This window comes from Charadrius vociferus, unplaced genomic scaffold, assembly GCF_000708025.1.
Source record: "Charadrius vociferus isolate BGI_N301 unplaced genomic scaffold, ASM70802v2 scaffold126, whole genome shotgun sequence".
NCBI lineage: Eukaryota > Metazoa > Chordata > Aves > Charadriiformes > Charadriidae > Charadrius > Charadrius vociferus.
The window spans coordinates 851602-873906 of record NW_009648894.1 but is presented as its reverse complement, the minus strand read 5'-3'; the positions used below and the strand labels follow the sequence as shown (position 1 = coordinate 873906).

General features: G+C 40.9%; 1 protein-coding gene across 1 annotated transcript in view; it reads right to left on the bottom strand.

Moving 5' to 3' along the window:
- LOC104288331 (macrophage mannose receptor 1-like) overlaps positions 1-18518 on the bottom strand; it is a 31685-nt gene extending 13167 nt beyond the window's left edge. Inside the window, exons 1-19 of the mRNA XM_009887122.1 lie at positions 18454-18518; positions 16370-16764; positions 15000-15173; positions 13878-14042; positions 13454-13570; positions 12370-12513; positions 10818-11000; positions 10480-10634; positions 9499-9612; positions 8684-8799; positions 7726-7874; positions 7122-7321; positions 6610-6731; positions 5773-5860; positions 4922-5066; positions 4421-4456; positions 4163-4332; positions 3251-3318; positions 1487-1587 (exon numbers count right to left, since the gene is read on the bottom strand). Coding sequence (XP_009885424.1) covers positions 1487-1587; positions 3251-3318; positions 4163-4332; positions 4421-4456; positions 4922-5066; positions 5773-5860; positions 6610-6731; positions 7122-7321; positions 7726-7874; positions 8684-8799; positions 9499-9612; positions 10480-10634; positions 10818-11000; positions 12370-12513; positions 13454-13570; positions 13878-14042; positions 15000-15173; positions 16370-16764; positions 18454-18518 — 2707 coding nt within the window. The remainder of the gene's footprint in view (positions 1-1486; positions 1588-3250; positions 3319-4162; positions 4333-4420; positions 4457-4921; positions 5067-5772; positions 5861-6609; positions 6732-7121; positions 7322-7725; positions 7875-8683; positions 8800-9498; positions 9613-10479; positions 10635-10817; positions 11001-12369; positions 12514-13453; positions 13571-13877; positions 14043-14999; positions 15174-16369; positions 16765-18453) is intronic.
- Positions 18519-22305: the final 3787 nt, after the last annotated feature.

Here is a 22305-nt window from a genome sequence, read left to right as displayed (position 1 = left end):
TTATTAGCTACAGACACAAGGTAATTATCTACAGCAGAGCTAATCGTACCTTATGTTTAATGGAGATATTGTTATCATAATGCAGTGAAGTTAAGGACATAATTCATCTTATCTTAAAGAAGATCTCCAAAACAGGACATAATATTTACTCCCCAAAAGTGTTCACTTCCTTCCATTTGACCTCTAACAGAGTCTAGGAAAATTACCTCAGCTATAGATTTTGAGACTAGAAATGTTTAAAGTAGAAGAGATTAACTGACTAAGTGTTTGGCTAGTGTAAGCACAATTATTTGCAACTCTGTGTATTAAAGGATATTTGTATTTATTTTAACTAAAATAGTGTATAGCATTGTTTAGCAATAATCAAAGCCATGCCCAAGCCCTAGATTTTTAGGAACTGCACAAATGATAACAGACAGCTGATGTCCTCGAGAGGCAGTCATAAAATGGACAGACGGTAGAGGAAAAACAATACTAACTCTATCTGCAGATGGTCTGATGCTTAACTGATTTGTTCACTTTGAAATGAAGAGATGAAGGTATCCCAATGAAGGGAGTGAGAGCAGCTCTGCCAAGAAGGACTTGCGGGTACTGGTGGATGAGAAGCTGTACATGAGCTGACAATGTGCACTCGCAGCCCAGAAGGCCAACCATATCCTGGGCTGCATCAAATGAAGCATGGACAGCAGGCCAAGGGAGATGATTCTGCCCCTCTACTCCACTCTCGTGAGACCCCACCTGGAGTACTGCATCCAGCTCTGGAGCCCCCAGCATAACAAGGACATGGACCTGTTGGAGCAGATCCAGAGGAGGGCCGCAAAAATGATCCGAGGGCTGGAGCACCTCTCCTGTGAGGACAGGCTGAGAGAGTTGGGTTTGTTCAGCCTCCAGAAGGCAGCTCTGGGAAAATCTTATTGCAGCCTTTCAGTACTTAAAGGGGGCCTACAGGAAAGACGGGGACAGACTTTTTAGCAGGTCCTGTTGCGATAGGATGAGGGGGAATGGCTTTAAACTAAAAGAGGGTAGATTTAGACTAGATATGAGGAAAATTTTTTTTACAATGAGGGTGATGAAACATTGGAACAGATTGCCCAGGAGGTGGTAGATGTCCCAACCTTGGAAACATTCAAGGTCAGGTTGGAGGGGGCTCTGAGCAACCTGATCTACTTGAAAATGTCCCTGCTCATTGCAGGGAGGTTGAACTTGATAACCTTTAAAGGTCCCTTCCAACCCAAAGTATTCTATGATCGTATGAATTTTTCTGACAAAGCCAGGAATCAAATTGCAGGTGTAATCCAATGTGTTAGCTACATAGAGTTGATTTTTTTAAAAGTGCATAAATGAAAGAAGAGAATATGATTTTATTTTGCTATGCTTTTATGCTGTCAATCAGCCTGCTCACTATTATAAATCACCCAGCCCTGCACATGCAGCCCTCCCAAGCCTACGCCACACCGTGCAGACTGAATGTTGTTACAGCACCCACCTGTTTGGGCATACATGACCACACAGTTTTCATCGTTATTTGCAAAATTGGGTTCATTTGGAGCCCAGGCAACATAGTTCACTGGAGTTCCATCCATCCACCTGAAAAAAATGGAAATAGTTAATATTTCTTTGTAAAGGATGTGTTAGGGCTTTGTATTTTAAGTTTCCTATATCCTAGCTTACAAACAACTGTTGTTCTCTGGTAAAGAAAACCAAGACTTCCACTTAGAATTAGTGAAAAATATCTTTATACCCATTGCCTACTCTGTTGAACTGGACCAGGTCTGAACTAATCTTCTCAACTGGTGGTCCTAGCCTTTCTGGGTCTCTAAGCATTGATAGCCTGCAGGAAACACACTAGCGTAGCACTGGACCTGGCTTTCTCTGGAGCACAGAAACAGAAACCTGAGCCTATTTTGGTGATTTTCTGGGTCCAAACACAGTAATATAAGATCTTGTAGGGTAAGAGGGAGCCTTGAACCACACACTGGGGACCACTTGGAACCATTTTGTTAAACGCAGGAAATCTTTAATGTTATAAAGCTATTACTTTCAGTTGTGCAACAATCGTTTCCTAGTTTGGCCATTCACAAATTTATTCTCAAAAAGCAGCCAAGAAAAAAGTGAAAAAGCCTGAGTGTGCTGGACTGAGAACCTCCAGACAACATCAGCTACAGATTGGTGTTTTTCCCTAAGCAACTGTATGTGTGTCTTGCAAGTAAACTACAAATAAGGAATCCAACAGGATGCCTAGCTGCTTCCACTTGCAAATCTCCTGAGCCAAATAGGAAAAAACAGTACATAATAAACCAGGAGAAATAATATAAAGACAAATAGTGGCACCGTCATCCATCAGGGAGGAGGATGAAACTAGTGAGGAGGCAAGGGAGAACTGGATGAATAACAGTTTTTTTCTGAGCAGTGGCTGGGATGTAGAAAGCAGGAGCTCCAGAAGATGAGACTATCCCGTTTCTGTGGCTTGTTGCCAAACAAGGCATCCTGAGACAACAGAAGAAAGGCTGAAATAAAGAGGCTGAGACTCATCTGACCAAGCTTCAAATCCCAGGAGAAGGCACCAGAAAAAGAAGGGGGGGGGATGGGGGACGGGACAGGACTGGGGTACTGTCAGGGAGGTGGAGAAGAGTGCCACAGGAGAAATGTGTCTGTAACTCATTCAAGGCTCCATGGGATGTTTAGTATATTATATATTTGTTTCTGAAGACATTTGTAGAAGAGTAATGGTTCCATGTAGCCTGAAGCTGTCCTGCCCTGGGCTCTGACAGTAAAACCATCTGGAAATTACCTCCCAGGCAAGGGCTTTCTGGTACTGATGTTTCACCTCTAAAAACCAACATGACACCTCACTGCAGCTGCTGTGGTTTGTTTGGGTTTTTTTTTTTTTCCTTTGATCATTTGAATATTCAGTAATGTCTGCAAGTAGCACCTGAAACATCCTAGAAACCTCCAACCAATTTTCTCTTTCATCTAACAAGCAAAAGTGGACGACACTGCACTGACTATGAGTGAACATCTCAACCTCACAATACAAAAGCAGAGTATAGAACCAAAAGAAGGAGAATAGACAGTAAAAATATAGTGCGAGAAGTGCTCCCTTCAGGAGCAGAATCATACTTTAAAACTTTATGTCAAGACATGGCTGTAGACAGATTTTGTCAGGCATTGAACTTCAACAGTCTTTTACAGACAGCCATGCCATATATTCACACTATGAGCCTGAAAAACTCAATTTGTTTTTACTTACCGGAATGTCTTATCAAGGCTCACACTTAAGCCAATATAAAAGTTATTCCCCCAGTCTTTATAGAAAGCCTAAAACACAAAAATGGTAATTGTAATGAGCTGTAAGAAAACAGATTTCAAATAAAATAAGCAAGCTCTCAAAAACGGCTTTAGTTTCAGTTGTACAATTGTGTAGCATGCAAAGTATAGGGAGTTGCTGGGATTGTGTGCCTGAACTGCAAAATACAAAATTTTCCTCCAATTTCCAGTATTTTTTATTTTTTTTTAAAGAGCAGAATAAAATGAAACAGAAATGGAGCAAAAAGCTCTGTTAAGAAGATAAGAATCACCTCTTAAGCAGGCTATAAAATAAAGCAATATTTTTAAGAGTTTTAGAAAAACACAATGAGGATTTGCCAAAAGGCTACAAGTAAATGAGGGGGTTTAGTACTTAGTCATGTGGAAGAAAGGATGGAAACATATTTGTTTTTAATAATATGAAACTATTTCCAAAAGAGTATATCATCACCAGGTTATTCTCTTCCTATTAGAAAATATTCTGGCTTAAAACTTTTACTGAAAATCTGAAATATGTTTTGACAAAAAAGGGACAAAGTTTTTCTTGAATTCTGTGAAAAGAAAAAGTTGGAAAACAGAATGTACTCAGCAACTGTAGCTTTCAGCTAAACAGAGCAAGGTTTTTGAAAGTTGCACACTGAGAGTGTTTGTGAAAAGAAGCTGAGGTTTTGTCTACATGTAACAATTTATCAAAATAATGACTACGGGAAAGCTCCTAAGTAGATAAGCCCATGAAAGGTGGCACTGATTTTTTTTTATGATGGGGACCATTTTCTAATATTTCACAACCCAGCTGAAAAGGGTGCCTCAGTGCAGGACAGAACAGTGCATTTTTTAAGTAAAACATGTTTCTTACATATTTCCAAAGAAAATTTTTTTCACTTTCACTCTCAACAACAGCAAGATCACCACCATTCTTCTTGCAAAAGTCCCTGGCTTTTTCCATAGGCATTGGTTCCTTGCTGAAGTAGTATTCCTTGTGATTATATATTATCCAGTCATCTTCACTAACACTATATTCGTAATCTGCAAGGTAAAACATTAAGCAGTCTGTAATAGAACTTAACATCATTATATGTTAACTTATTTCTGTTATTGGAAGTACAATACTTACTGAATGTGGAAGTAGGCTCTGGTTTCAGTGGTGCTCCTGCAATGTAAATCAATATCTGAGTATATTAAGTTTATCAGACAGTTCTCAATTAAATATATTTATAAAGTTGTTAGCATTTTAATTACAAGTAATAAAATGAATCTTAAGGGTTACTCAGTACACTTATTTTTGTCATAGAATTTCTCAGAATACCTGGAAAAAAGGTGTTACACTGACCAAAATATCATATTAGAACCAATCACAAGTTAAGCTTCCAGAAACTATGCTCAACTTCAGGCTGATTTATTTCACTTCCTCAAGATCCTGCATATACACCCTAACTTACCTGTGTAACTCATAGATGAATTCATAGTTTTCAACTGTTTTTATTTAAAGTGTATTAAGTGCTTCATTGTGCTTGATGACACAGCTGGCTCTAATACATGCAGATAGTGTAATCAGACCTGGGAAGGATGCTCATATCTGTCTCTAGAAGTTACTTAAGGAAGAAAGTCACCTTACCTTTTTTTATTTGGCAAACATAGTTCCGCATATGTTCACAAAATAAATCATTCCAATTCATATTATCATAGCCACTAAACACGCCACATTTTTCGTTTCCATCATAGTTGTTTGGTTCTCCATGTGCCCATTTTTCAAAATTTACCTAGAGTGGAAACACAGCTTTGTTACTATTTTCCTTTTAAAGTGAAACAATTGTCTTCTATCGTCCTGTTAAAGACAAATGTACTTCATTTGATTTCATCGTCCATCTTGTGCTTTGATGCCAGACCTTGCAAGAAGGACATGACCCTTGCACATCATAATGATTCGTCTGCGTATTTATAAGCCATGTTAGTAAGCCAAGAAGTTGTTGCCCTCTTTGTTATCAGGAGACATTAAGTTCTCCTGCCAAGCTCTAGAAAGAAGTATCTAAGTACTGTCATATGACCCCTGGGTTGATTATCCTGCTCTGATGTTCCAACCTGAGACAATTCATCGGTGCTGCCACATGAAGTCAGGCCTTGCAGACCTTGATCCACTTAAGATGGCGAGGGCAACAAAGCCTAGCTTATGTAGACACACACAATTATTTCTAACAATAAATCACAGATGGGAATATAGAGATTAGTACAGCCAGATTTGCTTAGATTGAGAGATATTCCATCACCGTTGATGTTATTTCATTACTCTAAGAGTCATACTGTTATCTGTAACTATGAAGATAAAGACTAATTCCTAGAGTGGAATCGGGTAGTAAAGACTTAAGGCCACTTGTGACTTGTATAGGAGAAGTTATGAGAACTATCTGCCAAGATATACATGGAAAATTAAGCAAAAAATAAAAATAAGAAAATAAATTATTTACTCACTGGTGAGCCATCACTCCATATAAATCCACTGTCGGAGTCCAAGGCACTTAAACCCATCCAGAAAGAGAAGTGAAGATAGTCTCTCCTTCTGAATCATTACAAATATAGACAATGAGACACCATGTGAAATAGAGAAGGAGAATATATATATCATTACATTATTCTCAGTGTTTTGACACTTGAAGTATGATTTGAGACAGTCATATAAAGTAATCATTCGATTGTCACATGGGGAAGAACACTCTGGCACCGCATGTTGCAGGAAGCAGTGAAATACAGAGCTGCATGGGAAGGATCATAGCTGTCACAACTCCACAAATACTGCATTAAATGAGAATATATTTTAAGGTCTTGGTCTGGCCAAGTAGCTTAGGGATCCAAATTCAGGCACGTCTGTACTCATAGGCTTGATTTAAACATTTATATAAGCACATCAGCAGGTCAGACTTTCCTTAGTCTCCCGATTTTTCCCCTTAACTAAGGAAAGAAAGCAGCCCAAAGTATGCCTTTAATCAAGAGTATTTCATCTACTGATCAAAATGAGATAAAAAGATCAGTTTTATCCCTTTGCGCTAAACTCAGTTGAAACCAATTTTGGTGATCCTTCTTTCATTTTTGTGCATGTTCAGAGCACCTCAGTGCATAGCACCACCATCCCAGAGGTCTGCCAAGAAACCCTTTTGCTCGCTTCTTTCTACACTTTTCCTTCTGCTGCTTTGCAAGGACACACATTGTCTTTGCAAAGTAGATCACCAGAAATCCTTTAGGTCTTTCAGAAAGGTCATTTTTTAATTTTTTTCCCCCTACATTTAAACGATGCACTGTGCAGATACTTACAAGCTAGCTATTAGGTTTTGTTCCTCTTCACTGTGGATGCATGCCAGATCTCCTCCGATGGCTCTGCAAAAATCTCTTGCCCCAAACCATGTTTGCATTTTCTCCCTTCCTTCCTGAAAAATCTATAAAAAGTGGACAATTAAATACTCTGTTGGGTATTACAGAAATTTAGAAACAGCATCAGGGGCTTCTATCCTGCGTCTGGTCTCCTGGTCTCTAATTTTATCACTTACTATCTAATTGTGCAACCGTAAGCCTGTGTTCTTCTGTAAAATTTTATAATTGCAATTTTGGTTTTCCTATCATCTTCAAGTCCCAGTGACTCTAAATTCAGCTCAACCTACATACGGCACTTTCCAGCACTTCCCCTTCACACCACCTGGCAATGGCTGGAGACATGTTACCACAGACTCCATATCAGGTGGGTGAGGTAAAATCCACCTTCCATGCACACACAAAATATATTCTCATTTGCAATGCCAACTGTTTACATTCAGAAGTTAAACACTTACTTTGAAGCAGAAGCTGCTCTGAGGAACGGATTGCCATCCCTCTGGGCAAAATGGGAGAGGGGTCGTCGTTGGAGGAGGAGGGGGGGTCACTCCCTCCACCAGCTGCTTGCAGAGAAACATGTTCGTTTCTTCACAGTTCAAAATATCCCACAGTCCAGCTGAAGTTCCTGTTATCATGGCCACGCAGCCTGACTCCCTTCCTTCATGAAACATAAAATTTTTAAACCTTATTGATAAATAGCTGCATCTTCTCAAAGCATAGGCTACTTCATTAGATGTAACCTGTCCTCACTGTGTTTGGATGCCAATAGCTCACATGCATTTCAGTTGAATCATAAATTAACTTTATCGAATTCTTTTCACATTTCACTATGAAACACCCATCAAAGCCATCAAACAACAGCAAATGGTACCAGCAGACACATGCAGTCCTATGTGGTCTACTGGAAGGAACTACCATGATCCCTGTTTTAATCCCTTTAGCACAAACAGAAAGCTGCAATGTCATTTTTACCACTTTATGCCAGCAGAGTTTCTAAACCACTATTTAGCTTCCAAACTCTCACTTGCCAGGCCCCCAGAGCAGAAACTCAGTGGCACGTACCGGGCATCCCCGCGTTCCAGTGGGTGAAGGTGACCACATCCTCATTGGCCCACCTGAATGTCCCCTGCTCCTTTGTATCCGAGAGACCAATCCAGAAATACTTTGCTGGGTTGAATCCAATTACAGAAGTCAAAAAAGCTTGTTCATATCTGTGAAGAATAAGTACCAAACTGATGTATCGCATTTTATCGTAATTTGCTCATTTCTTCAAACAGTTCATTGTAGCAAATATGGTAAAATTAAGCTGATTTATTAATATGTGGGAAAAGATAAGTATGGATTGAAGCAAGGGTAATGATCATACTTTAAGAGTTCTAATTCTTACATAAATTAATTTTTATTTTATATTTTGATAAAGTAAATTAAGTTTATAATTTAGAGTGATTCTATTCTCCTTTTGTACTGCACAATGAACAGCACAAGCCAAACAATACTTGTGTTAATGCATATGTGTTATTCATTCTATATAAATAAGTACTACAGAGTTTTACTGAGCTTTATGATAAGGTCTAGATCTTTAAATCTTGTTACTCTGGGGAAAAAAATCTACTCTTATTCTAGAAAGGGTAAATTTCCAGATCTGCTTTTTGCAAAGAAAAGGCTGAAAAGCTCAGATCCAGAGGAAATAAACAATTCCATGTTTATCTGTTTATTTTTAGTTCAATACATTTTAAAACAATCTGTCAATTTGGGGTTGTTGGGGGGTTGACACAATTTTTTAATTCCTGGAGTCAACAACAGTGTAGGCGTGTAGTAGCAATGGCTCCAATGTTTGTATTGATGACGTACAAGCCCCTGATGTATTTTGTAATACTTCTTCCATTCTACCACAAATTTTCCAGCAAAAGAGTGGTGTCACGTGAGACACTATGAATAACTGTAAAATAAGAAGACATTTCTGTTTGGCCGTTCCATCCTGGTCGCGCATATGAAAAGGACAAGAATTACATTTCCATACCTGTCTCTCACAGTAGCCAGGTAACCTTTGTTTTCTTCACAGATTTTGTTTGCTTCTGAAAATGTTGCTGGTAACTGCCCCACAGAGTAACAGTAAAAGCCGTGCTTCATCCAGCCCTGTCGGCATCAACAGCAGAGACGCACGGAGGGGCTGTCAGAGAGAGCACCACCATACGCTTCCAAAAGCCACGTTAATACCACACCCCAACTCAAAATTAATCTCAGAAACCATGAGAGGACACTAAGAGGATAATCAGACATAGCTTTTGCAACCACAGCTGTGTGTCTTGCCCCTCGACAAAGGACACAGCGGAGGTCTTTGCGAGCAGTGAGCCGTGGTTATGTGTTGGAGCTGGCGAGAATGCTCGCGGACACTTTGCGGCTCCTGTGTAAAGCCCGTTCTGCCTTCTCTCCATGTAAGCATAGCTGTTGTGAGAGGCTACGAACAAGTTGCAAAACAATTAGCTTAAATATTCACGCCTCCTGGGGCAGATTGGTTGACCTGAGAAGGCTGTGTGCAACTCAATAATGTCACACGGAGAGCAGCTTTTATGGGTGAAGGGACCAGTTCTGCACTGGGAGAGAGCAGAGTGAAGCGTGCGTGTAAGGGAGTGAGAAAAAAGAAGTTGACCTAAATTTTGTTTAAATAAAGAAAATCTGTCCCCATTAGTCTGAGATGTAGCAATACATGGGAAATTAACATTTTTTTAGGGCTCCACCAAGAACAGTCAAAATAATTGACTTGTGTGATACTCACCATCAGTGGGAGTGAAAGTAAAATGTAATGACTTTTCACTGCTTTTGTTTCACACTTACTTTCTGGCAGCCTGGGTAAGTAACCTCAGCTTCCCCTGATTCTTCTGCCAAAGGTTTCCTTTTACAGACGTAACCGAGTTTCATTTCGCAAGCACTGTCAGCCCAGGATCCATCCTGATCACGGTAAGAAGAAACCACCGAAATAAAAAGTGAAATCTAGAGAAAATCCAGATCCAACAGGAATATTGACCACCCTCAGAAAGAACCCTTCTCTCTTCGCATGGCTGAGGCTTTCAACTCTCTTCCTTGCCCTGATGGTTTCTCCAAAACCCCCAAATAGGGAGCACAATAAAAACAGTGAGGCCCACATTTCCTCAGAGCTTTGAGAATGAGGGTTGTGTGTATTAAAGCTTCAGTGGCTGATGAGAGCAAGAAGGAAACACACTGTTCCACTCTGTTGTCACCACCATAGTATTTATCACGTTCAAATAACCAGAAGACGACAGCAAAGAAATGCTGGATAAACTAAACACAAAATATGAAAAATATATTGTTTAAGCCTTTTTCCATAGTATTATGGTGTGTCATTTTATGCTGAGTATAAAACAAGATAAATTTTTTTGTACCTAATTTTTTGTGCCTCCAGTAATATGAGCCTCCAAAGTAGCTCTAATAAACCTAGATTTTAGGCGTTTTAGGGCAAACATAAGAAAGTCCTGCTCCAAGAATATGCTACGCAGCTATGATCAGCCATGCTGAATGTGGGTGATGAGTTACTTCAATTTCAGACAGATTTGTTGCAACTGTTGCAGACCAACTCTCAGCACAGTGCACTGGTTCTCATGCTCCACCATACACCTTCCTAGATTTGCTCCCCAGTTTCTCTGCGCACTGGGACATTCGGAATTAAACCAGTTCCTAAAAACCTTTAAACTCCTTGTCCCTTTTTACTTTTTTTCATATATTTTTTTTTCACAAAAGTTTTCCTTCTGGGGACACAAAGGACAGAAGAAAGCATGAAAGTGGGAGAGGGATTTTTACCTCTCCCTTCATAACGACACAGTCTGCCTTATTCCGTGTGTGGGTCGGCTCTCCGTGATGCCATTTGGTATAAGTCACAGGTGTCCCATCACTCCATTCAAAATACATTTGAACCCTGAAGTCATTTAGACCAATCCACAGCTCATCGTCTGGCTCTGGGAACACAAAGGGAAGTGTAGGTATGGGTATGGCTTAACATGGAAAAATCACATCTCACACCCGCCTCTGACTGACCAAGGACTTTTTAAAAAAATGTTTAAGATCACGGTTACAGTGATTAAATGAATACTAACAATAGCATAATTCCAGGTGAAAAAGTGACCGGCAGGAATACTCACTGTACCCAAGCTGAGACACTGCAAAGCTGTACTCCTCAATATTGTGAATACTCGCCAGCTCTCCATCTTCTTTTCTGCAGGAAGACTGGGCTTCTTTCCATATTTTGGGTGTTCTGTAAATTCTATAGCAATGACCTGCATAGGGCACCCATCCCAGAGGGCACTTAAAAGGCTTTAAGTCACCTAAAAAAGTTATTTTAAACAATTAATGAGCAGTCCTGTTCAGTGCTTTCTTTTAATCAAGAAGAAAATTACTTGTACTGACATGAATTTTAACTATTGACACACATACAATGGAGAGATGCAAAAGTCTGAGGATCACAAAGAATATAAAACAGATTTTTACATCCCAGTTTTGCTGGGAGCTACCCAAAAACTCTTTTAAAGAATGAAATAACTACTAGGTAATTTGGCATGCAAATTTGCAGGGCACTACTCTGTTAAATCCCCCTCAGTGAGGCTCTGGATACAGACACATTTTACAGAAAAGCACCTCTTTTCCAACATAGGGACTTTATCTTGGTGAATTTTAGAGATATTGTATATTTTTTCTCTGGGAACACCAGTTGCTTGGGATCCAGTTGGAGCTCTTACAAAGCCCAAATCGTCTATCCGAGAGCCTAGACACATTTATGTTATGCCAGACACGTCAGAAATCCCAGCTGCACAGAAATGCCACACGCTTTGTTCAGTGGCTCTTTCTTGGTGTGAATTTAGGATGGCCAACCCTCTGCCGCTGCCTTGAAGGTTCCCATGGTCTACACCCATAAAGTAAACTGAAGAGGGCAGGACGTGCACCCAACACTGGTGTGTGATCAACCACACCGCTCTATGCTCCCTGGACACGGTTTTCACCTGTGCGAAATTGCATTCCCCTGGGCAGCATCCAGGCACGGTTTGGAGGTTAGCATGGGCCAGAAACCATTCCCAGTAAGCTGTCTGGATGCAGCCAGAATGTACAGGATGTCAGCTGTGATGTGTAGTTCATCCCCCAAGCTGGAGAATAATCAGATATACTGGTATATATGTATTTGAGGGAGTTACTGCAGAGTTAGTAACACACTGGGAATTCCCAGCTGAAGTAAATGCACACCATTTCCTTCACATAGATAAGATGTAATTTGCCTCAGGTGGAAAAGGAACTCAATTGGGAAAAGGTGCCAGCCCCACATTCTGAATTTTTCCTTTCAGAATAGAGCAAAAAGGGTCAGAGAGAGCAGGGGGAACAGGAACTTTGGCTGACATCTTTTTGCAGAACACATTTCTAGTGTATTTTTCAGAGCACAGGATATTCATCAGTGTTTTGTGGCCTGGATAACATGACCAAACACATAATCCTGCCTTCTTTAGTGTCCTGGGATCTATTCAAAATGATGAACAACATCTAGACATCATCTTTAAAATGAGTCAGAAAATTAAAGTCTTCTTAGTGTTTGACCCACCTCAAGAAGTGTAACCTTTTGTTTTGACAATATACTGTCATTTCATATATAACAACCTCCCAGTGCCTCTAACGCACTGCAAAAATAGCCTTATTTTTTGACCAACTTACCTGAGGCAATAGTGGAGGAATCTGAAGAAGAGTTTCTCTTTTGGCAGATATATCCCAGTTTCCGATCACACATCTGGTTTTCCCATTTGCCGTTCCTACCTTGGAAGGTCCCACATATTTTTCCAGATTCCTCAGAGGGATTTCCTTCAGGAAAGAGGCACAACATAAGAGAATCCCTCTGATAACACTGAAAATCTTCACTTAATCAAAGAAGGGAACGAACAAGTCTTTTGCAGCTGCAAAGCCACAGGTGTGTTATTCTTTAGAGTGATAATTCCCAAGAGAGGAGATGAGGGAGGGATGGCTGAGAGGGCCAACATTTCAAACATGAGACTTGCTCTTCTCCCAAGCGCTGTTTAAGAAGAAATCCAGTGTGTTTGAAGTGCAGCAGCATACAGAAAAAATACTCCAGACAAACGAAGCTTTTGTATCAATTCCTTATGGGGTGGCAGTATTGCAAACAACTCAACATCCTTTACTGCTAAACATTGGACATGAAATGCATATTTAACCCCACAAGTGTGCTCGCCCTTTGGATTTCCCTGTAGTCACAACAGCTATCATGAAAAAGCATAATATGGCATCGTGCAAGACAGTGACTTAGATCCCGAGAAAAGAGTGGAAATTTACTAAGATAGTGTACATCAGATAAATGTCATAAGCAGTGACTGAGAAGAACAATTGAAAATATTTTTTATGTAATGTTTCTCTTCGGGTTTTTTTTCTCTTTTCTTTACATTCTGTTTATATAATTTTTCATGGGTTTGTTTTTTCATGATTTTATTTTTTTTTAATAATATGCCTGATGAGAAAATTGTGGAAGGAAAAAAAATGTAGAATGAGCTGTAGATATTTGTTTTTAACTTTTTTCTTAGGTGAGCTATCTGCTTTTCCTGGGAAATTCAGAATTAATGGTGATCCATCTCTGACGTGACGCCTATTACTGTAATATTCGACTTTTACCATAATCCCCTGTAATCTGTGAAAATTCTATGAAACCAAAGGAATAAGGTAACAGGAATTTGGAGCAAGGAAGAGAATTCTGGCTCAGACACTGATCATTGTTTCAGAAAAGTGCACTTACCTGGAGCCCAGTTTAGGTATCTGAAAGGACTGCCCCCAATCCACTGCCAGCCACTGTCAAGTGCACTAAAAAGACCAGTCCAGAGCTTTGCATTGACACCCAGGTCACTGGTGAGCCCTAAATGGCCAAAAGAAACCAACAGTCAAGTTATTAAATGCCTCTGATTTTCTACGTTAATCAATAAAACTTGAAACAAAATTTTAAAGCATGGAAAAACAAAAAGCATCATAGTGGATTTTTTAAAATATATTCTATTTTTCCACTATTTTAATACTCTTCTTTTTGTGAGAAAGTAACAAGCTTTTTTGAGAATATAACTAAGACCTATTTCCACATGGTAAATGTAAGAACCCGTGTTAAAAGTCTTGGATGAGCTACATTTTAACTGTACGCATTAATTTGTTTGTTGATTTTTTTACTTTACCTAACAAATACATTTCTTCATGAAGGTCTGTGATACTTAATAATTCTGCGTTCTGCTGCTGGCAGCTTTTTCTTGCTTGGTGCCATGTCAAAAGTGACTCTGAGTTTATCTGATAGTGGGTTTCTGTCACAGGATTTGTTTTCCACAGGTCACTGTGGATTGTGTCTGTAAAACACGATAACAGCAACTTGACAAGATACTCATACTTGCTAATGCAGAAAATAAAATCTTCATTGCCAACTAAAACTATGTAACTGTATGATTTACTAAGCTTTTACACATAGTTTTTCCCACATATATACTTGGTCCATTCAATATTAATAATACATTAATAACATAAGGAATTATTTCTCCTTACACATATAATTTTTCTACATTCACCCTGTTCTTTTTTATTTATACAACTCATCCACTTCTCTCACAGTTCAAGCCACATTAACCCACTCACTGATATATTCTACCTGTACACACACATTTCCCTATTCCCTATTCGGAAAATTGTGGTCTCCACATTCATTTCTTATCTTGGGACCCCTCTTACGCTCTCCCAGACCTCCCAACATGACAGAAACCATTGTTTCCAATCAGATGTGAAGCAGGTGTGAAGGGGTCACTGGAAAGCTGTGTGTGGTGATTTGTGGGTGTAAGGAACACCAAAGGCAAGTGAAGGTCACTGTCTGTGTCCTGCACCCTTCCATTCACTCCAGCTCTCCTGTTCTCTCCTCCACCCTGTGATACACCACTGTCTCCTCCTTCCCCATACCTCACCTTCCTCATCCATTGCACTTCTTTCTGCCTTTCATTTGTCCTGACTTTCTTCTCACCGGGTCCTAGGGGTTTTACATTCCTTCTGCCATCAGTCCCAGTCACCACTCTCACAATACTCCCTGTGTGTACCAGTCTCAGGAGCATTGTAGAACTACTCCTCACCTCAGCTGGAAGAACAGTGAGAGTGAAGAGCAGAGAGCTCATGTTGTCATTGCATAGCCCACCCCTGAACCAGGCTAGCCAGAATCCAGCCCACTGTCCAATGCTACTTCCACATCCCAAGGAGACTTTGACCATGAGAGTGGATGAAACCTTTGCTTAATGCATTTCCTAAAGTCTCTATAAATAAATTACCTTTTAATGGGCAATTTCCAAAAAATTGGTCTTTATCAAAATCTGCAGAAGTTGCACACCAGAAAGAGCCTGTATTGTCACTCTGAGGGATGCACTCAGCGTACCATTTACCCTTAACCTTAAAAGGGAACACGCAAGGTGCACCAAAGGCATTTCCTCCCAGTGTATAGATATCTGTGGAGAGAAACATAGAGCAATGGTAGCCAGTTAGCATTGGAAGTTCACCACAGTGTCTGCTCAGAGGCAGCCCTCTACAGACACAGCTGAGTTGGACAAGAGCTCAACACATCGATGCTTCATTACTACACAGCCTTCCAAGGCTATTGATCCAATTAGCCATGACTATGGCAAGATATTCAGTATTAAGACTCTCAAACAACCCTTATTTGGCCCTCAGACTAATTTCTGTCTAATTTTTTTCTTTTCGTTGCTATCTAGACTACTGTGCCAGAGGTGCTTGTAACTCAGCTTCTCCCATTGCACACATACTTCTGTCCTCGGATGATTTTTTCCCCCCGTATCGTTGAAGAAGCTTGGAAATGAGATATGAGAATATTTTATTAGTCTTCATAAGAGGAAGTTTTATCTTAAATTTGCAAGTGACTCCGCTGGGAAGAGATGCTCCCATCTCTGTGCAACATGATTTGCTGCTATCTGAACAAAATTATGACAAGCTTTATTCCAGCTGGAACTGGTGCAGGGCACAGAGAAAATTTCACCCCTTGTTATTTAACTTCCCACCCTACCACTGGGATGCCCACTCTACATATCCCAAGAGGGATAATAATGCAGGGAAAAGGAGATCTGACTCTCCAGCGATCCTTTGTCGGGGAGTTAGGCCTTATTGCCTCCTAAACCTTTAAGCACTGTTTTCCCTTTAGGTTTTTTTCCTACTTTTTCTTCTTGCTGAGCCTGGAAAACACCACATAAACACTGTTAAAAGTGGATCACATCCATGTTAACTAGAAATTAACTTCTTGTAGATACTACATGGTCAAACCAAGTAACAGCAACAAAAAATATTTAAATATATAGCACTATCACCACTTTAGAAATTGCCCAGACATATTTTGAAAGAAACATAGATTTCTTCCTGCTGTTGCTGAACAAACGGAATTCCCATTCTCCCTCATGACTACATCATAGGCCTTTGTCATTTTATTCTCTCATTTGGCAGAATTGCATTCCCAAGTTAGGCAGATATGTATATAGTCATATTTGCCTTGCTTTTCTACTCCCTATTTGTAGTCAGCTCCGCTACTGAGGCCACTGTAAGAAAGAGGTTGCTGCACGACAAGTAGGCGGTGGAATGCTTTGTAAATAGGGGCACTGAGGTTAGCTAGAAATAGAGATTAATTTTCAGTACTCACCCTCATAGCGCCGGGAGCACAGGCTGTCTGCAGTTCCGTGGATTTTCCACCTGCTCCCTTTGCCTGATGATTTGGACAACCTGATTTTCTTCCCCTTCCCTTTGCCATAGTTGAAAAATAAATCCTTGCCGTGGGTTGCAAGCGTCTCATTTCTACATTCCCACCACTGGAGCTCATTCGTCCTGTTACAGGATTCCAACGTGATGGCAGCCTCCTCGTCCCTGGTGAACACTCCCAGGCACAGCTTGAGGGCCATGCTCAGCAGCTGCGTGGCAGAGACCCACCTGAACTTCTGAAACTCGTTGTGCTCATCACAAGCAGTAGTTATGACTGAGCTAGAGTTTTGAGCTTGGGCGCAGAGCTTGCTGTCTTCATTATAGATTGAAAATATTCCACTATCTATAAAATAAAATGAGAATGCAAACATCTGAGGAGAGATTTCATAGCAGATAAGTCAGATACTTGCTATTTGACAGTCTGCTACAACAAAAAAATTGGATCTATAAAGTATCTAGAGAAAGAAATCAAGGGAAGTTCATCATGAGTATAAAGGATATTCATCAAAATGTTCTTAAGATGGAAGTAACACAGAAGCTGAAGACATAGCTCTTTCAAGAGAAATTACTCTTTTTCACATCCCTTCTTAAAGCACATTGTTCTCAAAATGCCATTCAAAAATGACCTCTATTAAATTTCATGAGCTCTACCAAGTTCCACCACCACATAGCATATTAAACAGGCTTTAATTTTAATTTAAAAAAGCAGAAAGGGCTTTTTGCTTCAGAGCTTTTAAAAATATTTCACATATTCAAAATTCAAGCATTTTTATATGGCCCAGAACCACATTGTGGTTTTCAGCTCATCAGGCAAGTGAGATATTTTTCATTCTTGGCTAATTATTTTGGAAATTTTTGTCAACTGTGCAAAAAGTCGTTTCTTCGCAGAGTTCAGCTTGTGAGTTTCTCAGGAGGGAAGCCACAACTTGCAACATCATCACTTCAGTTCTGAGCACAGCTAAGCTAACTAAATATCCTAAGTGCCATTAATAGTTACACTTGTAGTTAGAAACATAACACACTGTACAACAGGGCAGTGTTTCTTAAGACCGACTTCAAAAAAGAGACACGACTTCAACCTGCTCCAAACCTTGACCGTTTTTGCCGCTCGCCTTGCATCCCTTAACTCCCCTCTAAGCGACCGCAACATCAGCCAACTCGCTCTGCTGTGCTATTGAGCTTTACTGCCACCCAAGGTTTCTTGCCAGGGGTGGAATAGTGAAATGGGGCTTCGTAACCCCCCACCCCTCAGAGCTGTCAGGGAGCGGTTGAACGGCCTCCGTGATGTTTCTCTGAAAGGCTGCAGACCTGAACAAGCCAGATGGTCCTTCCCCTGGCACAGGTCTCCTGCTGTAGCAGTTCAGAAAGGTCAGCAGAGGATGGGTTAGAGCCAGCTTGGTCTCACCCGAAAACATGCACATAAGAAATTCTCCTGCAGCAGATTAGATCAGTGTTGTTGGTTAGTTCCTGCTGCCATTCAGGCAATAGCACTGGACTCCCGCAGTTCTCTAGCTGGGAGCTTCCTGGGGAAAAGGGCTGCAGACACAGCATCATGTTTTTTCCTTCTCAGCAGTAGGAGTGTCCGAAATTTAACAGACAGAAGCTTTTTAAGGTCCTTCCTAAAGCCATCAGCTTGGAAACAGGATTCCAATATGCAATGCCAGTGTGCCATATTCTACGCGAGCTGTGCAAGAAACTCAAAGCACCCATCTGCCAGCGGTTCTGTGCATGCTGAGAGGACGCTGCCCTGTCCATCGGAGCTGATCTCACCTCCAATGGATTTTTCAAGAATCAGCACTTCCCAGGTTATGCCCACATCTGTTGGCATATTTCTCACTCATACCCCACTTTGAAAATGGGTTCAAGGAAACAGAATGCCCATACAGATACCACCAAACTTAAGAGTTGAATAAAACTGTCTCATATTACACACTGTGACTAGATCTAAACTCACCATTCACCAAGGAGGACATGAGGAGAGCATGAAAAAGAATTTGCAAACCTCCGTACTCAGCAGAGGACAAAGACTTACCAGGCATTTGAAGAGATGTACTCAAGGAAAAGAGAAAAATCAGGAGCAGGCAGAGAGCCATGGCCAAATGCCTCGCTCCCTTCTCGCTTCACCTCAAAGTGAAGCTGAAGACCAAACCTGTGCCTTGCAAGAAAACTCTTCTGCACTGAACCAGATTGACAAATCCTTCTCAGTTTTTAAGATCTGACAGACACAGGGAAGTTCTGAGCTGCAAATAAGGAACTGCATCATGTCACATGAGTAATTTTAAAATAATACAGTAATGAATAAACTTTGCTTCCTGAGCTAGTTTCTCTACTGTGTAAAAGCTTTCTCTTCCATGGAAATACAATATCCAAGAGGTAACATTTTAGTGAGGATTTTTGGAAACATACCTTACAATTCAGGGTCATTATTTTTATGAAGAAGGTGACATGAATGTCTCTTTACCAGAAACAAAGGAAAAAGGTAAAAAAGAAGAGAAAGATTTGTCTGTATCAATGAATGATGAAAAAAGTCAGAGTACAATGCAGTACTATGAAAAATTGGCTGGGAGAGCAGAGAATCATAGAATTATAGAATGGTTTCGGTTGGAAGGGACCTTAAAGATCATCTAGTTCCGACCCCCCTGCCATGGGCAGGGACACTTTCCACTACACCCGGTTGCTCAAAGCCCCATCTAGCCTGGCCTCGAACCTTCCAGGGAACCTTCTCTGGGCACTTTGTTCCAGTGTCTCACCACCCACAGAGTGAAAAATTTCTTCCTGGTGTCTATTCTAAATCCTATATTCTAAATCCTAAAGCCTCTTCCAGACTGAAGCCATTCCCCCTCGTCCCATCAGTACAATGCCCCTGTAAAAAGTCCCTCTCCATCTTTCTTGTAGGCACCCTTTGGATACTGGAAGGCTGCTACAAGGTCTCCCCGGCGCCTTCTCTTCTCCAGGCTGAACACCACCAACTCTCTCAGCCTGTCTTCACAGGAGACAGGTGCTCCAGTACTCTGATCATCTTCATGGCCCTCCTCTGGACCCACTCCAACAGGTTGATGGTGTTCTTATGTTGAGGGCTCCAGAGCTGGACGAAATATTCCACGTGGGGTCTCATGAGAGCGGAGTAGAGGGGCGGAATCACTTCCCTTGACCTGCTGGTCACACTTCTTTTGATGCAGCCCAGGATACAGTTGGCCACCTGGGCTGCAAGCACACATTGTTGGCTCATGTTGAGTTTCTCAATCAACATCCCTAAGTCCTTCTCCTCAGGGCTGCTCTGTAAATCAGGTAGCTATGACACTGGAACCAAAGAGAACCAGAATTTTCCATGTCTGCGGTTCCACAGAAAAGAGAAAAGCTGTAGAAAACAGGACCTATGTTCTTCAGGAGGCATCTGTCTCTTTTTTTGCTCTATTCCTGACTATAGGAAGGTTGCAGGAGCAATGCACCCAAACTGACAGCAACAACTGAAGAAATTCTGAAAAGTAACCACACAATTATAGGAAGAAGATAATTTGTAACTGGATAGTGGTGGATTTTCATTCATTGCTGGAGAGGAAAACTAAACTAAGAAGTAATAATGCCACATTTCTGATCTCATTAATCTGTGAAAGTTTGCACCGCCGGAAGTGCACATTTCTGAAAAAAAAATCTGATGTTTACTTTAAAAAAAGCTCTTTCCTTCATGATAGGTAAAAGAATTAGAAACATGTAGAGGTAGAGAAGAGAAAGGGCACTCCTGTGGAAGGTTTGCATATGGCCTTTGAAAATTGCTGTTCCCATACTTCAGGAGAGGGTGGTTTGGGATATCTTCCCCAGTGTTGTATTTGCAGCAAATACTCTTTAGTGTCTTTCCCTGAAAATTGTTGCTGTTGTAGGCAATGAAAACTCTGGAAGATATTTCATGGGAAAACCCATGAAGATATGGGATCCTGCTTCTATTGTGCTGACTCGGATGCCGATGGACAGCTCACCAGGTCTACAGAGGTACACAAGGAATCAGAGCAGAACAAGAATTACAGGAGTGAGACAAATTAGCAGGACCTGAAGGGCAGCAGGTACAGCTAGACCAAAAACATGGAAAGAACGGGAGCCTGAGAAGGACACTGAGAGCTGAGGAAAGTGGGAGAAAAGAGAGGACTGCCCCAGCAAAGCAGCAGGTGGTCAATTACTCAGTGAATTATGATGTGGATGTAATGATGGCTGCACTGAAGCTGGAGTGAAGCATTCTGCTACTCCTCAACACAGGAATGCTTGACTCTGCGAGCTCAACTTTCCAACTTTCCTTGTGTCCTTGTTCAGGAGCTCCAGATGTGCAGATGGAAAAAAATATTATTTAGGTGGAAGAAATGTAATATCTTGTGGTTCTGCTGTATACAACATCTCAGCAGCTCCAAAGCTACCGGGAGGCAACAGGTACAATTAGAGTAGGGAAAAAGAAACTAGGTCTGTTCTGAAGAAAGATCGGTGTTTGGTGACGGACTGTTATCAATGATCTGCTGAGAGAGGCTGAAAAAGTGTAAAGGATACTAAGGTCAGCTTCATCTCTGTGTTTGTACATTTGTCTGAGCAGACCCCATCACAGCCCCAACAGTGGGAAAGCAAATCAGAAGATTGCAAAGATGCAATCCAGCATCTTCCACTGGACAAGGCACAGCCTGAAATTTTAGAAGTGGCAAGGAAGAAAGGCTGCGGGGTTTTGTGTTGAGTCAGCATTGTTCCTTCGGCAATCTCCGCTCCCAGGCAGGAAGTTACACTCACAGTGTGCAGATTCACCACCTTTTCTCTGAAGTCCGAACTCTTCTGGAGAAAAGGGGAAATGAAAATTAAGCGCAAGGAGTGTCAAGAAACGCAGCAGTGTGCAAAGAGACAAACCTTTACATGCTATTGAATATTGCCATCAAGTCATTCCTCAGCTGCCCACAGAAAGGGGCAGGTGAGTCCATCCCTGTCCATCCAGATGCTGCCCTACAGGAGTTCAATAATTCATTTTCAGAAAACACCAATATTAAAATCTGAAGGGAATTTTGTGATCATTTAGCCTGCTACAACTTGACATAACATTTCAACCCAGAATCTCCACATATAGCACAGCTGCAGTTTCCAACTGAAAACATTAAAAAAAAAAAAAAAAAAGAAAAACATGCCCCACCTGGGTGGAAACATTCTAGCCTAAAAAAACCCAGAGAGTGGACAACTTTTCCATTTCTCCAGACAGTCTCAAAACATACTGAAAGAGCAACTTAAGGCACTTTCATGCTCTATTGTCATCCTAGGTATCATTTTTTTTTCTCTTTCATTTATCTAAATTGCCAAGATCAAACATAAAAAATCTTGGCAGAATCAGAGGATTATGGATATGAATCATTAGCGATGAGTTTAAAATTTCCTTTTCTTTTCCATCCATCACTTATCAATAAATTATTTTCCTTGTTTGTACAGCAAGAATATGTCAGAAAAGCAAGATCCTGATTCCTCTGTGAATGTATATGTATGCAACACACTGCCTGAAACCTTCCCAAAGTAGTGGCATCTATGCAGGAGACAAAATAAGAGCACCCGGGCAGTTTTAAGGCAGCTGACGGATCCCAAGAGGACTGGCAGCCGGCAGCAGAGAGGAGCTGAAAGAACTGGTGACGGATCGGAACACATAGAGTAACAAATTATATCACATCCATATGAATATGAATCATTTCCAAGAAGACACACTGCTTTTCTTTTTTTCAGTCAAATAGGGCAACATGGAAAATTTCCCCAATGCAATCTTCAAAGCTTTCTTTATGTGGTCAGTTCCTTCTCAGGAACATTGCACCTCAGCAGCAGGAGGCCATAACACCAGATCCTCAAATGATGGTTGGTAAAGCCATTACACAACAACTC